At 38.5% G+C, this 17428-nt stretch overlaps 1 protein-coding gene and 1 long non-coding RNA gene across 2 annotated transcripts; both read left to right on the top strand.

The window, feature by feature from the left end:
* The first annotated feature begins 6523 nt into the window (after positions 1 to 6523).
* LOC149732955 (uncharacterized) lies at positions 6524 to 17428 on the top strand. The gene is made up of 3 exons (XM_089883831.1): positions 6524 to 7057; positions 15782 to 16254; positions 16471 to 17428. Exons 1-3 carry the CDS (start codon positions 6644 to 6646, stop codon positions 17216 to 17218), a joined length of 1635 nt encoding a protein of 544 aa, XP_089739957.1. The 5' UTR covers positions 6524 to 6643; the 3' UTR covers positions 17219 to 17428.
* LOC149732956 (uncharacterized) lies at positions 7064 to 15387 on the top strand. The gene is made up of 2 exons (XR_016385616.1): positions 7064 to 13906; positions 14005 to 15387. It is a non-coding gene; the product is annotated as an uncharacterized LOC149732956 (long non-coding RNA).

Below are 17428 nucleotides of genomic sequence, written 5' to 3'. Positions count from 1 at the left end.
TAATATCCCATATTTCATGATCGTGTTTTACAATTAACAACGCTTTTTTAGATTCGTGACTCGCAAGGATATGATTATATAATTCTGTTTAAGTTTCTTTACTAAACGGGTTGGTAAAAGTAAATAAAAACATGAAACATCTTACCCGGAAAGCCTATACAATTATTTCAATATAGTTGCCATACATTGGCTGTCATCTAAATCACTACAAATTAAATAAACCTAATTAACGTTACGATGTTATCATTAGGAGTTATAAATCATACGCCAGTCATTCATAACAACAGCGTTAAATTACGACACGCAAGTTTGGATCCAAATACACAAGTCTGGCGGTCATATAGCATTGAAAGCTAATTGGAGGACAAATAAAGTGTCTTCTGTTCAATGAGCTCTACAATAGGAAAAGAGACTCATGATAAATGGGCACGTTCCATTATAAAAAAATATATTAACTTTAAAATGAATAAACCTAAATGACCTTAAGTTTAACAAACATTCATAAAATTCATTTTGGATTTAAAAGTAAATTACTCGCTAATTAAGTGGGACCTGGTGGGCCACTTACGTGCCCGATTACTCGCTGCCAGGCCACTTACGTGCCCAATAAGTTAGAGTCCTGTTTCCCAATATAACTGATAAGGCGCCATTGTATAAATGTTACTTCCTATCTATCAGGGATTAAGGTTGTCTGTGTTATGGTTACCTATTATAATTAACAGAATTAACGGTGCCAATGGTCAGATTGATAATGGTAATTATGACTGTCTAGGAAAAGGTCTTTAAGGGTAAAAATAGAATGTATTAACACTAATGACGTTTCGCCGGATGGCAGACGAAACGTTGGTACAATTATGTTAGCGTCAATAGAAAACATATATGGTAGGGTGGGGAAGATGGGACACCTTTTCATTCAATTTTCTTGTCTCGTTTTGCACTAAACAAAGAACATTTAAAGAATTATAAAACCGTATCCCGGCGACGCACATAGTCCGTTGTCAATTGTTTAAAACACGATCAGGATGTTTGGATATTATTTGCTAAAGGTGTCCCGTCTTCCCCTACCCACTATATATTTCGTGTGAAAATTTCCCAATACCTTTAAAGGCGTTTCGTTAAAAATTAACATGATTTAAATATATCATATATTGATTTTGTCGATTTTTCAATCTTTGTAATACATGGATACATCACTTGTGGTGTGTGTAGATAAAACAGCCGCTCAAATTATCGATTTGAAATTCATTTTCGCTTCGTTAAACAAATTTGATCGGTTTCATGTTTAGTTTTAGAAACCATCGGGATATTATTTTTTAAGTGTTTCGCACAAGTGATATAGTAGGGTGGGGTAAGATAGGACACCTTTAGCACTGAATATCCAAATATCCTGATCGTGTTTTAAACAATTAACAACGGTTTATGGGAGTCGTGAGGATACGTTTTTATAATTCTTTGACTGTTTTTCGTTTACTGCCATATGGGACGAGAAAATAGAATGAAAAGGTGTCCCATCTTCCCCACCCTACTATACAAACAATATTGTTGAATATTGGCTGTGGGCTATACGGGTCGTGTTATATACATTCTTTGTTTGCTACCAAATGTGACGATAAAACAGAATAAAATTAAGACTCATCTGACCCTAACCTACTATACTATCAAATCATGTCATTAAAGAATTAAGATGTCGTCATTTTTGTTCCTATTACGTCATCATGCTAACTATTACATCTCTGTTGTTCCAATCAGGGATAGGTTCATGTCAAATTACGTCACGATTTACCAATCTCATGCTCTTAATGACCGTTGGCACGTGACAATCATCGGCGCCAAAGCGTGCTTGCGTTTCAGGTAGAACAGCAGGCGTGTTGTTTACTAAATACTTGGAAACACAATCAAAATCCAGTCCGTTTAAATCAGGGTAACGCTAACAAAGGAATCCAGCTTTCGCTGACAGGTGTGTGTATAAGATCACTTCGCTTCTGACTCGGCTGTTTGTATTCAGAATGAAACCCGATGCTGTGCCTTTGTCCGCACCGTGTGTTGGTCCAGGAATGCGCAAAAGGTCGGGAATCCGAGTAAGTTAGTTCCCGACCTTTGCCACTCATTCCTTCAACCGCGTTCAATTTTTTTTTTTTTATGTTTTGATTTTTCGACCTAAATGAACTCGCAGTTTAAAAAATTCGTGTTGTGACGTCAAAAGCTTCCTAGCTACTTGAGGTATAACCTACGTCATTAATTTTGCTTTGAGTTATCGCTATAGTTAACCTGCCCGACCATGCGTTTACTCTCTTAGTGCTAGCCGGGGATCAGGTAACCTGCAAACCCACAGCTGTAGCTTAGTTCCCACGCTGATAGAGGAGTTATCCACGCTTAACTGCCGTATTAGCACGGGCAGTGTTCTATTCTACGTGGGTGAGGTTAAACGGTATGGCACGCAATGGGCTTGAAATTTAGACCAGAGTTTACCCATTTCCCCAGCATTGTATATGCACATTCTATTCTATATGGGTAAGGTCCTACAGTGAGGCGAGCCATGGGACCTGATAAATTAAACCAGAGTTGGACCGTTACCCCAACACTGTATAAGCACATTCTATTCTATATGGGTGAGGTCCTACAGTGTGGCACGCCATGGGGCTTGAGAATTAGACCAGAATTGGCCCATTACCCCAAAATCGTATATGCACATTCTATTCTGTATGGGTGAGGTCCTACAGTGAAGCACGCCATGGGACCTGGGATTTAGACCAGAGTTGGACCGTTACTCCAAAATCGTATATGCACATTCTATTCTGTATGGGTGAGGTCCTACAGTGAAGCACGCCATGGGACCTGGGATTTAGACCAGAGTTGGCCCATTACCCCAACATTGTATATGCACATTCTATTCTATATGGGTGAGGTCCTACAGTGTGGCACGCCATGGGGCTTGAGATTTAGAGTTGGCCCATTACCCCAACATTGTATATGCAAATTCTATTCTGTAGGGTTGAGGGCATTCAGCGTAAATAAGGAACTGTAGAAATTCCAGCGGTAAAACAATTTCAATCGCCAAGATTTACTTTTCGTGTTAATATAGAAACGTATAGTTATACCACCAATATAGCAGTTATATATGTTGTAGAAAAACTCAAATTCCGAAAAGGTTTTTAATTGGGAGTTATTTTGAATACACGTTAAGGCGCCTAAAAGTAAAGTATTTCTATGTTTACGTTTTAATTATTAATGAGCAAAACATGTCGGCTATAAGCGCTTTTCGCCAGATGTGTTTTCGCCAAAAAGATAAATTTCTTTTATTGTAAATTGGGGTAAAATGGTACATTCTCCATTATCGGTAAATTGGGGTAAAATGGTTTCATTCTCCATTATCGTCTCATTTGTAACAACCTAATAATATTTACAGAATTATATAACCGTACCCACACGACTTTAAACAGCGTTGTTGATTTGTAAAAACACTACTATAGGAAACATGGGATATTATATTCCAACAGTGTCCAGTACTTAATAATGTTTAGTATTTAGAGCACTTTATGTTATAACCTACTTTGGGCTTTGTTTAATTTCACTTCAGCCACCTGCGTTTAACATCTCGTTAAATGGGATCGTTTATTTGCCAAGCACTTTGAGTGCGGGCGTTACTTAGTTAGGCTGATGCATCCCATGCTATTAACATGGGAGGACCTTTATATAAAGAAAGTGTATGGAATAAGTTACTGCTGTATATTGTTGTGGTATAGTTTATTCTATAAGAGCGAGATTCATGTCGAGGATTTGGGTAGGGGTTGGCCCTTTACCCCAACATTGTATATATTAGGGTTGGGGAAGATGGGACACCTTTAGCACATAATATCCAGATATCCTGATCGTGTTTTAAACAATTAACAACGATCTATGAGAGTCATGAGGACATAGTTTCATATTTCTTTGAATGTTCTTTGTTTACTACTAAATGGGACGAGAAAATAGAGTTAAAAAGTGTCCCATCTTACTGTATGTACATTCTATTCTATATGGGTAAGGTCCCACAGCGAGGCATGTTACCCCAACACTCAGGAAGCAATATATAGTCGTTACAGTAAAGGTTTGGTTATGAAGATTGATGTACAGAAGCTATTTTAGTACAAGGTGTAGCTGACAATGAATTTTGTTTGTTAGTGAAAAATGATTAGGAAATATGGGATATTATGTGCTAACATCAGTATCCATCTTACCCCACCCTTCTATACATTACATTTAACTCTGTAGCTTATGGATCAAGCCAGGTCGAAACAATTTGGTTAAACTGATATTTCTTTCACGTTTTCATAAATTGCGATAGAGATAAGAGTCAATTATTCATGTGCTAGTTTGAAATGTAACACCAGGTAATAGGGGTGTGCGGGTACGCAGTCTATTCCGCTACGGGAGTATATACCATAAATTTATTTATTTGGATATAGCAGTGAAAATCAAATTAATTAAAACAGCGAAGAAAGGGAAATTATAGTAACAAAAAACGACAGTCGTTAAAATAGAATAACTTGGATTTAATCACTCAATGATTTTGATTTTGTTAAAACGTGTTAAATTGTCAGCCGGATCTTTTTCCGACGTGTGATTATTGTTTCGCGTGTTGATGACGTAATAATAGTTACGTCATTCCGATGACGTCATCTTTATCTCTCGTCCCATCTCGCTCGATTTCTAAAGGAACAGTTTGTATGTACAGCGGGTAGCGGCGTGGCTGGACGACGATTCTATTTAGTAGGACAAAGGCGACCGCATGTCGCGCGAAGTCGAAACAAAAAGTCAACAATAAACGACGTTCCAGCACGGCGTTCGTGGCCTTTTGCTACGACATTCATGAATGAATATATTGGTCGGTCACGGGGTCATATAGATTATAGAATATAGTAGGGTGGGGGAAGATGGGACACCTTTTCATTTTGTTTTCTCTTTCCATTTGGTAGTAAACAAAGAACGTTCAATGAATTATGAAACCGTATCCTTACGACTTCCACAGACCGTTGTTAATTCTTTAAAACACGATCAGGCTATTTGGAAATTATGTGTTAAAGGTGTCCCATCTTCCCCCGCCCTACTATATACATCGTTTGAATGACGGTGTTTAATATAGGGGATTATTGCAAGGCAAACTTGTGTGAACTTAGAAGGGAGTTTAGGAAGTATTAATTTAGATATACAGTAGGGTGGGGAAGATGGGACACTTTTTAACTCTATTTTCTCGTCCCATTTAGTAGTAAATACGTTTAGTTTTCTCTTTCCATTTGGTAGTAAACAAAAATCATTCAAAGAATTATAAAACTGTATCCTCACGACTCCCATGGACCGTTATTAATTGTTTAAAACACGATAAGGATATCTGGATATTAAGTGCAAAAGGTATCCCATCCTCCCCCACCCTACTATATATAAGACTATATTATTACATTTGTAATACTGTGGGGTAAGATGGATACCTTTAGCATATAATATCCCATATTTCCTAATCGTGTTTTTAAAAATTAACAACGTTCTTTTGGAGTCATAAAGATACGGTTGTTTAATTCTGTAAATATTCTTTGTTTATTACCAAATGGGACGTCTCAGAAGATGCTTTTAGTGTTTCAAACCACAGAGCGACTTCTCTAGTCCACAGTTCTATATAATTCAATCAACTTTTATAATCGAATATTCTTCGCTCTACTTCGTGGAATCGCTGGAGCGTCGCGTGGTAGATGAATTATGACGTCACTATCGGTCGTTCCGGGCTGGTTAATGGATTTGGCGTGTAAAGGACTATGACGTCAGTTCCGCTTTAGATAGAGATGGTTCCCCATGTTTTGGGTGAAGTCGGTTAAGGAGAAAATCCTTTGAGGTTTTTGAAGTCTCCAAGCGAGTAATAAACCGTCTGGATCGTTTGACTCACACCAAGTGTGACAACATTTATTTCATAAGTTTTGGCGCTTTGAGGGTAGTGCTACTGTAGGTGTGATTGTAGCTTACTTATCTTGCGCGGTAGGGCGACGATAGTCGTTATAACACGGGTGTTCTGTTTGGTGTTATATGTGGGTGCGCGTTAAAGGTTCTTCAGTAAGAAGAATGGTTACATTGTATAACGTTTTATTTGTTTCCTCGAATACAGTAGCGAAGATTAAATTAATTAAACAACGAAGTGAAGGAATTAGCAGGAAAATGACAGTCGGTAAAATACGCTATACAAAGTATGAGAAAAAGCATCAGTATAAAGGCGTTTATTTACTTGTTGAATTAGTCTAGTTTGCGGAATAGATTTCGGTGTGTGTTTTACTTTTTCTTAATTCACAGCAATTTAACTACCGCGGCGAAGCGTCGTAAAAACGTTGCTGCGCCCACGCCAGCGCGTATCTAGAGCGAAAACTCGAGAGTGAGAGGGAGAGAAAGAAAGAAACAAAACTCGCGAGGGAGAAAAAGGGCGTGTGTATGACGTATTTACGAGCTCAGTTACGCTCTGTCTCTCACACTGCCAGACACGATTTCCTATTCATTAGAAACGGAATAAGAACTAGCATGAGTTGGCGGTATATGGGTGTTGCTGACCGTAAAATAGATTTATGGATCTTGGTTTTGTGTTTCAGGTTTGTGCTGTACAAGTTAGGTTATAAACTTGTAGCTAACCATGTGGAAAGAGAAAGAAAGCGAGTTGCAGAATAAATGCGATAACGATAGCGCCATCGGGGATTCGGAGAGCTATTCCGCGGGCGAGGAGAGCTCGCATTCCCGCAGGAAGTCATCCTCAGACGAGATGGAGACCGACACTATGGACATGTATGGCCATTTGAACGCAAAACTTGGAACTAAAGTACCGGGGTGTCTTTGCAAAGAAGCAGGAGATAGTATTGAAAGTTGTTCGAAAATATTCAAAGAAAGCTTGGCAAAACAAGCGGCCAAAACACCCAGAGTGATACGTGTAGTACCAGCATCTGTCGCGCTTGCAAATACAAACGGGAATAACAAGAAATCTGAGGATATCTCACCAAGGAAAGATAAATCAGACATGGCTCTTAAACTGCAGTATCTACTACATGAAATGGTAAGTTTGTTAGTGGTTGCTTCTTGCTTGTTCTAGATCGTGTATAGGAGGATGGGGGAAGATGGGACACCTTTTAATTCTAATTTCTCGTCTCATTTGGTAGTAAATAAAGAACATTTACAGAATTATAAAACCGCATCCTTACGACTTCCACATACCGTTGTTAATTCATTAAAACACGGTCAGGATATTTGGATATTATGTGTTAAAGGTGTCCCATCTACCCCAACCCTACTATATATAGTGTAACTAAACTGAAGTCGCCGCTGTTCTGTATATTGATTAATACGCCAAAGTTAGCCCATAACTCTTACTGAGTTATATATGGGTGAGGTCCTACAGTAAGGAACTTGTGATTTGAGCCAGAGTTGTCACATCAACTTAAATACATTTCTTAGTTGTTTAAATGTGTTTCTAACCTAACTACGGAATACAATTGATGGTTTGGTGAAGGAGCAACGAAACTAAGTGACCATTAGTGTGTGTTGTGGCCAACGGCTTAGAAAAGTATGCGAAACTAGGTCGTTCGTTTATGAGTTGTAGTAAGATTTTAACGTTTAAACTTGAAATTGCATTCAAATCTAATAGGGATGGTTTGGGAACGCATAATGTTGTGCTGACTGTATATGACAAAATGTCAAACTAGGCCACTCATTTTAGCTGCATTTACATTTTAACACAATTCATGCTTAGTTGTGGAATTGCAACGTTTAAATTTGGATTGACTGTTATTGCGGTTGGAGTAGAAGCGTATATTTGGGTAAAACAACAGAGTGAATTAGTATTGAAAACTATACGTTACATTGCTATAATACGTCATTGCCTCCTTCGATCCTAGATGAACGCTCATTTTTTTATATTATGTTGTTAAGATTTGAGTCCTATATTTCCCTGAAACAAATTGAAACTATTTATAGTTTTGATAACTGGACGCATCCCTAATGTGCCCTTCGTAATTGTTACACGCTGGCTCGCCAACGAAAGGGAAGTCGCACAGACGTGTAACCATCTCTGTCACTTCCCAGTAAAGCAAACATGGCATTAATCTGACCGATGTCAGGCCAAGATAAGCCAATGCGATGTCACTCTAGTTTGATGTTGGTTACTTTGTGCTAAGTTGAAAACGTAATCTGTAAGTTTATATAAAATGTAAATGTGACTTTGGTTACTCTATCCTTGAGTAAAACAACTTTGCCATTTGGTAGTAAATAATATTTACAAAGGTATGGAACCGTATCCTCACGACTCTAAAATATTGTCATTAATTGTTAAAAACACACGAAGAAAATGTGGAATATTATGTGCTAACGCTAACGGTATTCATTTTATCGTACAGTACCGTGTACTAGAACCGTTAACAAAACACGATAAACAGAGTGATAGTATTACCGAGTCGAGTTCGGTTCGTCTAAACTGTAAACCGCGGCAAGAAGCAATCGTTGCAATTCTTGTTTGTTTTTATCTTTTCCCGTTGCCTAGTAACGTGGCATGTCTCGCAAAGACGTCATCGCTTACATGGCAGCATCTCGACTTTGTCCTCTGAGAGTTTGGAGTAATGCAAACACGGGCGCGTCAGATTAAACATTAGATGTATTTAAGTGTCATGTTGAGATATGGCGCTAAGGTTTTGGCTTTATACGATTTGTGTGTAAGATGGATACGGTAGCGCATGCGGAATGATTTACGGATGATGTAATCGTATGTTAACAAAGACGTGACTACGGTTTAGTTCTTGCTAGCCCATACCAAAAATACGAAGACATTCCCTTTTATTACCAATCCTTTTATTACCAGGTTTAGTTCTTGTTAGCCAAAGTACGCAGACATTCCTTTTTTTAACCAATCAAAGCGCCTTGTTACGCTTCGGTTAGGAGTTTTTGATCGTATAAAAATGGCAACCTATTATATTATTTCTATTATATTCATCTCTATACTTGTGTATTTTATAAATAATGTTAAAAATCAAATGCATTTATTGGTAACTGGTAAGCAGACACTATACCGTTTCCATGCGAGGATTAATAAGTTACATGTATTATACTTATACAGTCTGAATGTTGGGGTTTTCGGTTAAACATGGCCTGAATTTAAAGTATTTCACCCATATAGAATAAAAAAGGCACATCATGCTTTGAAACCTCAAAAGCAATAAGTTGGCTGCGTCGGTATTTCATGTTTGATGCTATTTTCAATTTGCTCTGGTGTGAACTCGCCTGCGCTTGTAATTATAGATAACATCCAACGGCAGCTCCATAATCGGTAGCACCTGGTATAGTCTGCATAGTAATTGAAGTGCGAAACTGCATTTTTGCGGTTTCACGCTGGTTCGTGTAACGTTAACAGGTAAACAGTTGTTATCAAGTTTAGAGGATACGATTTTGTTTTGAAATGTGGCACCAAATTTTTACACCTTTAGCACATAATATCCAAATAACCGGTTCATGTTTTAAACAATTAACAACGGTCTATGGGAATCGTGAGGATACGGTTTTATATTTCTTCGAATGTTCTTCGTATACTACCAAAGGGGGCTTCCAAAATCACTGAAGACGGTTTTGAAATGACAACAATTATGTCATAAGTACGAGACAGAACGCCCGTGTTATAACGACTGTCGTTGCCCCGCCATGCGAGGATAAATACGTTATATTTATATATACGTGATAACTTGTAAGCGGGCATGAGGTGTATGAAACAGAACACCCGTGTTATAACGACTGTCGTCGCCACGCTACGCCAGGATAAATAAGTTAAATATATACGTGGTAACTCGTAAGTGAGAATGATGTGTATGAAACCGTTATAGCGACTGTCGTTGCCCTGCCACACGAGGATTGAAGTATATTTAATATTTATTCTACTCATCAGCACTATTCCTGTATCTCTGGTTACCACCAATTAGGTAGGCGTCTGCCGTAGTAATAGGATTCGCTATCACACGTATACATCAGCATACCTGTTGCTATATATCTGTATTGAGAGCAAATGCAATGAGCATACGGCCAACGGCAGTCACTCTGGCGCCCAAGCCACCGTTATGATAATATAGAGACCTGGAAATCCAATTACCTTCGATCACTAGGTGGGATAAATCAACAAGACCTATCGTGATAACAGCCCTGGTTTAAGGTTGCGCAACATTATGGTATTTATGGGTTACTGTTCATCAGAATTAGTTTTTTTTAACTCGAATATTAAGTTTGTAAGCATTTTAATATATATGGTAGGTTGGGGTAAGATGGTACACGTTTTCATTCTCTTTTGTCGTCCCATTTGGTAGTGAACAAAGAACATTTAAAAAGCTTAAATAACCACATCCTCACAACTTTAAAAAGCGTTGTTAATTTGAAAACAAGAAAAGGAAATATGAGATATTATGTACTAACGGTATCCAATCTTACCCCACAATTAGTGCAGTGTGAAATATCCCCCTAAAATAGCACACATACAGGCTGTATCTTTGTTGGAGCATCAGGTATATAGCTAAATGCTGCATGATTATGAACCTAACAGCATTAAACCCAGCCATAACACATCAGCACTCGACATGAAATGATCTAATTAAAGTAGTTGGCCTCAATCCTGTTGTCAGCTCCAAACAGGAGGCAACGAAACCGCAATAAGTTGTGTAGGACCCTTCAATTGACGGGTTTCGTAGGGTTAAGAGCTCCTTTAGGTGACCGCATAGGTCTGGCACTTAATTCGTTCGCCCTAGACTGTACTGTTCAATATGTATTGCGTTTTTATTGATGCAGTGATTTTGTTGATCTTTATAATTGAATGAAATGATTGAGTGTAAGTTTGCCTTCGCGTGGCAGGATAATGGCTGTCGTTATAACGCGGATATTGTTTTATACACCTCGTACCCGCTTAGTTACCACGTATGTAACTTCATAGGTGATTGTTTTTTCTGTACGATTAAAAATTTAGACTACCCATAAGTGACCATTGTTAACTGTCTTGCAAATACGCCCACAATAGTAGCAGCAACGAGCCTCGAACCTGTATGGTTGGAAACTGTCGATTCTCATAACGTTTGTAAACCAGACGAACCCGGAGTTTTATGACACAACTCATAAACATTTCAAAGGCCTTTCCTATATTTTTAGGATACCAACGTATTCGTTTATTATTTTACGAAATTTCGAGTTCGGCCTTTCAATTTCCGTTGCTAGCAAGCATCTGTCTATAGTTAAATACATCCCATTGTGTATGCTGTGTTACCGCCTACTAATACTGTGGGGTAAGATGGAAACCGTCAGCACATATTATCCCATATTTCCGAATTGCATAGTAGGGTATTCTCGCAGCTCTAAAATGATGTTGTTGTATGTTAAAAACTCGATTAGGCAATATTGGATATTGTGTGCTAACAGTATCCCATTTTAGCCCACAGTACTATATGTAACTTTGTGAGTTACAGAGCCCCAATAGGTAATTATGTTGTCTGGTGTCCCAATACATGTTCACTACCAGGTAACGGTATTTGCCAAAGGCATTCCATTGGTCGTGTCAACAGTCAACACATTCCAATACGAGAGTCCTAACCAACTTGTCAGCTTTGAATTCTTAGCTATGCAAGTCTGCATGTTGGTTCTTATGCTTGCTGTTTCTGTGCATGAATTATTTATCTTCATATAGTCGATGGTTCCAAAACGCCGCCTGTTTAATGAAAACTGACTTCATATTTGCGCAATTACTTTTATTTTCTAGCGTATCGACCAGACTGTTCGTTATAGTTGTATACTATATTAGGTTGGGGTTAGATAGTTTATGTTTCCATTCTCTTTTTTTGTCCCCATTTGGTAGTATGGTCGTGGGGGGAGACGGGACAACTTTATCACATAATATCTAAATATCCTGGTCGTGTTTTTTACATTTTACAACAATCTATGGAAGTCGTAAGGATATGGTTTTATAATTCTTTGTTTATCACCCAATGTGACAAAAGACCCTACTATACTACATTCATTTGTAGTATTCTACATTTATACCCAACGAATAAGTAACTGTAACTGTGGGATATTGTTTTGATATTATAGTACGACGTGGAAAGGGAGTGATAATGAAAAGGTCATGTCTACTCTTTAGAATTTTGTTCTTCTAGAAAATCGATAAATGTCCTTGATCAAAAGTTATTTTTTCACCTAAAAATCAAAGGGTTTTATGGGTTTAACCGAGGTGTACGGTCCTACATTCCAATACTGGTCCAACTGGTGTCTTTACCGCCAACGCATCCAGTGTTTACTTTGCTCGTTTGACTTTCAAGAGTCGTACAATCTCACACTCAACCCACCAGCCAATCACAGTCCTTGTTGCGTGTTTCAAATGACACTCTTGTTACGACATAATGGCTCAAATTCGTCAGGTTTGTGACGTCACAAACCAGGTATTTAAACACAACAACAAGGCAAGCGTCACATAAATCTCATTTTCCAATTTCCTTGTTTATTGGCATACATGAATAAGCTAGTTTCTTGAACGTTTCAACCGCGTACCTCAACACGTATAGCATTACTTCCAAATTCAGCCTTTTACGGTGACGAGGCAAATTCGCGCATTTTTTAAGCTGATTTTCGACACGAACGCCAGAGTTTTCTTTAAATAAATTATACGGTGGGTAATAATGAGGCCTAAGGAACATTTTAAAATTTACAAGAGTTGAGGATACGGTTATATAATTCTGTAAATATTCTTTGTTTACTACCAAAAAGAACGTTTAAAAAGAAACCATGGACCATCTTACCCCAACCCAGAGTCCGTATATAAATAGGTTTATATACGGACTCTGCCCCAACCTACTATATTTTGTCTACCAAAAAAAAACGATATCATAAAAACTGTTAATATTTCGCCTAAAACTTGCTCTGGGAGTTTTAAAACAATGATTTTTGGTGTTTTTGGTTCTGCGCCAATTAAGTCAAGTTCCCACGCAAGGTAAAACCACAAAACATAAAAATATTGTATTAGTTGCAGAAGCTAACTAACCGTTGCGAACTTTAATTTGAGAACACTGGTGTTTTGCAACCGCTTAAGTTGTTGCAAATATTGCGGTGAAAAGTTTTAGTTTTAAATTTCAATCCACTGTAAAAAACGCTTTGATATAATAATTAGGATATATAGAGTTGGGAGATGCAACACCTTTAGCACATAATTTACAAACATCCTTATCGTGTTTAAACATGTTTTTTGTTTACTACCAAATGGGACAAGAAAATGGAATGAAATAGTGTGCCATCTTCCCCACCCTAGCCTACTATATATCAAGCTAGGGTATATGGTATCTTTAAAGTTACATAGGTGTCTTCAAAAACTTGATTGCAGAAAATTGGCCAAAGTCATTTAAATATGATGTTTATTCTTTTGATATGACTTTCTAGCAACCATTTACGATTCACCCCCAGACGTTTCAATCTATCACCTTTGCCTGAGTTTTAATTTCAGTAAAATCAATGGCTTATCAAATTATAACCAACCGCCCACTTTGATTAAATGTTATTTCCATGGTTTGTGAAAGATAATCACACCGAGGTCGATAGACTTAAGCTTCCCTTCATACTTTATATTGTTTCATAGCGTTATTTTAATTAAACTGGGTCGATATTTATAAACTCAACTGCTTTCACGAGGTTACAGCAAAGAGACTCTTGTTATATGTGATCCTCCATTGTGACTTAGTGGTTGTGGGTTCAAGGCTCGACGCTGCTACCATTGTGGGCCTATGTGTCCCTGGGCAAGACATTTAATGGCAATTGCTCCAATCCAGTGATCACTAATGGGTTGTCCAATTTTCGCCATACATATAAAATGTAAAGTTACACATACGTGGTAACTCGTAAGCGGCACAAGGTGAATAAAACAGAACACTGGTGTTATAAGGACTGTCATTGCCCCGCCATGCAAGGATAAATAAGTTACATACATGTTAACTCGTAAGCGGGCACAAGGTTTATGAAACAAAACGCCCGCGTTATAACGATTGCAATTAAAATTCCATTGCTATGAAGTACGTCATACACCCAACGTAATTTAGTCTGTTTTCTGAGAACGCAATTTAGAATTTTCCGCGTGCCCATTAATTTTAAACGTGCGTTGAATATTTGGGCACGATTTAAATTCAAAACATAAATTTCTCAGAAAATTTTTGCATCAATCATCATTTAAAACGTGCGAAGTCACATACGTGCTTCCCCCCTGCGTACGCCCCAATATTGAGTGACAATCTCATCCATTAAATGTCACTGCGTGCGTGAGAGCATTCACGTCAATAAAGTACATGTTTAGCAACTGGCGTGCGAGGTCGGACATTCAAACCCGTTAACCATGGGTCTAACCATCGAAGCGCATCGTTGTATAAATAGAACGGTTGATGTCGTCGCTTAAAAAAACCCTGGTCTTGCGCAATAGCAAAGTTTGGGCGCTATTGTTAAAATCCAAAAAGTTTTAAGCGTTACAAATTCATTTCAAAAATAAATTTCAGACAAAACTAAAACTAAATGCTTTTATGAGCGTGTTTTAACAAATGTCGTTTTGCTGTTAATTTCCTTCTGTCTTCTCTTTTTTGTTTTCAATTTTATTTTTGCTACTGTATTCAAAGAGATGAATAGAATTGGTGTTTTGTTTATATTATTTAATTTATTTTAAAAAGTATAAATTTCAGCCTAAAAAACAGATGCCCTATGTACAACTCAGTTTGTTGATCGTCTACTATGATTTTGAAATGATGCGAACAAGCTCTTAACTTTTATTACTATCATAAATATTTCACAATATATTTGCAACGATAGAGTAATTTATTGCATATACGAAACACTTCTAATTTAAATTTTCGTAGAACGCCCTACGTAGGGAAAAGGCAATAAAATCTATAATTAGATAAAAGCGCAACAGTCAAACATGCTGTTTATGCTCAAGTTTGCACACTTTGCATTTTGTAGTTTGTTGTTGTTCACAATATAGTACTGTGTGGTAAGATGGATACCATTAGCACATAACATCCCATGTTTCCTACAGTCGTGTTTTAAACAATTAACAACGAGAGTCGTGAGACTACGGTTACATATATAATAAAAAAAACAAAAAAACATGGACCATCTTACCCCAACGTACTATATATATGCAACTTTTACACCTTGCCCAGCAGAATACTCTTTTACGTGATTTGTCAAGCTACAGATTTACCGGTTTTAACATTAGATGAAAATTGATTTGTTTGTACATACTTACTGTGTTACACGCCCAACAACTGATGACGTGTTTTCGCTCCAAAATTCGCTGACAAACATATAGTGCAACCCCTATGTTAATTAAGCAACTAAGGAAACCGATAAGTAAGCTTCTTCGTAAGAAGGAAACAATATTGTCCAATCTTCTTAGCTTAGCTTGCTGTAATTGGATGCGAACTGCTGTCGTAGCTCGTAGTATAATGCTGCTTAAACCGTTTGTTGCGACGCCTTTGATCGTCGTAATAATATTTCAAAGCCATCGCACGCTATGTCGTATTTATACTGATGGTTTGTCTGAATTGACACCAGAAATTCCCCCAAAAGTAATCACCCACAAAGTTACATGGTAATTCTTTAGCGAGCACGAGTGTATGCAACAGAACACCCATGTTATAACGACTGTTGTTGCCCCGCAACGCAAGGGGAAATAAGCGACATTTATCCATGTTTAGTGTTTGTTTTTGCGATATATTTCTAAACAATACGTTATTTTTTCCAGAAAAAGCTGCGCGAGTTAGACCGAGAGATCCTTCACCAGTTCTTACGAGTTAACGATACCGTGGACGAAGTTAAATGGTTGATGGACGAACGTGAGGCCGACCTTAAGCGTATTATGGAGGATGACGTCACATCCAATGACGTCACGACACACGACGCCACAAATAATGACGTCACGGAATGGAAAGAAAGGACGGATACAGACATGAAGTATGCGGTGCCTGTAACGGCAGCGTTGACCTCGTATGCTACGTTAACGTCAGTAAAGAATAGTAAACGGTCAAATGGTGTGGACGCTATGGTACAGGGTTCGAGCCCGGCTGATACCAGTCAAAAGTCTGCTTCGAATCCAGCTGAAAACGGTTACAGATCTTACTCCAACCCTACGTATGCTAAAGTCGACATCGGTACAAAACATGGAAGACCTCAAGAGCCTCCACCCTATGTTGAAAGACAGGACTCATATTATAACAGGTTGGTAGCATTAGTGTAGAGGTATTGGGCCAACCATGGCCTAGAGAATACGGGTTCGAGGCTCGATCCCGCCACCACTATGAATGTGTGGCTTTGCCCATATTTTTTCAATCTAGTGGTCACTCATGATTTATTCAAGCCGTCAGCCGTATATAGCTTTAACACTCATAATGCCAACCATATAGTGTTAATATTAATACCGTATCTTCATTTCAGGTTCAAATCATCTCGTCCTACATCGGCCTCGAGTACAAGGTCGGGAAACCCCCATTCTGACCCCGTTTGGGTGAAGCAGGGGGAACCCCCGAGTCAGAGACCGAAATCCGCGTCTGCTGCTTCAGTTTCCAGAAAATTCAGCAACCGGTCAAAGCCTGGCAGCGTGCATCGAGCCATACGGGACGAATGGATTGCAGAAACCGCGGAAAAGTCGATCCCGGAGTTCCATAAGCAAAAAGACTACCAGAACCTTATCGGGTTATCCCGTGTGCGTGCAGAGGCCACAAGTATAAGGGGCCAACCCAGGCCTGTAGCTCGACCGCGGGCATCGGGTCGAGACGTTGGTTCCGCTGGTTCCAGGACGTCATCGTCGTCTCTTACGTCATCCTCGTCTTCGTCCTCGTCGATGCATTCGCCAACGAGAGGCGTGACGCATAACGCGCAACGTTTGGCGCATGACGGACAGCACATTACGCATAACGGACAACGCTTGACGCATGAAGCCCATCGCATCACGCATAATGGTGGAAATAGTTTCAGCAGATTCGGTGTAACAAGACAGCGCCCTGAAGATTTCCGACAACAGACAGACATGAAAAACAACAACTACAAACCGAAACCAATATCTCGCAAACGACAGCCTGTATTTCCAACCAAAGACAACGTTGTCGTCATGTCTTATAAACGCACAACGACTGACTCTGTGTATAGTTGGATACAGAGCCAAGATGACGTAACATATTTGTAAACCTGCCTTAGCCAAACACACAGCACAATTGTTTTTTATTGTTATGTTCAGTAGTTAATCATGCTTTATTTCTGCCTGTAATTTTGCCATATTATTTTAACTTTGCTTTTAGCGTTTTTTTTTATATTGCGTATATAGAGGCCTCTTGTACGCACAGAAAACATTAGTTTGTTATTTGAAAGAATAAATCTAATAAACAATTTCAACTGA

The sequence above is a fragment of the Ciona robusta genome, chromosome 8, assembly GCF_009617815.1.
Source record: "Ciona robusta chromosome 8, ASM961781v2".
Taxonomy (NCBI): Eukaryota; Metazoa; Chordata; class Ascidiacea; order Phlebobranchia; family Cionidae; genus Ciona; species Ciona robusta.
The sequence above is the reverse complement of the archived record's forward strand: the minus strand, read 5'-3'. Positions and strand labels throughout refer to the sequence as shown.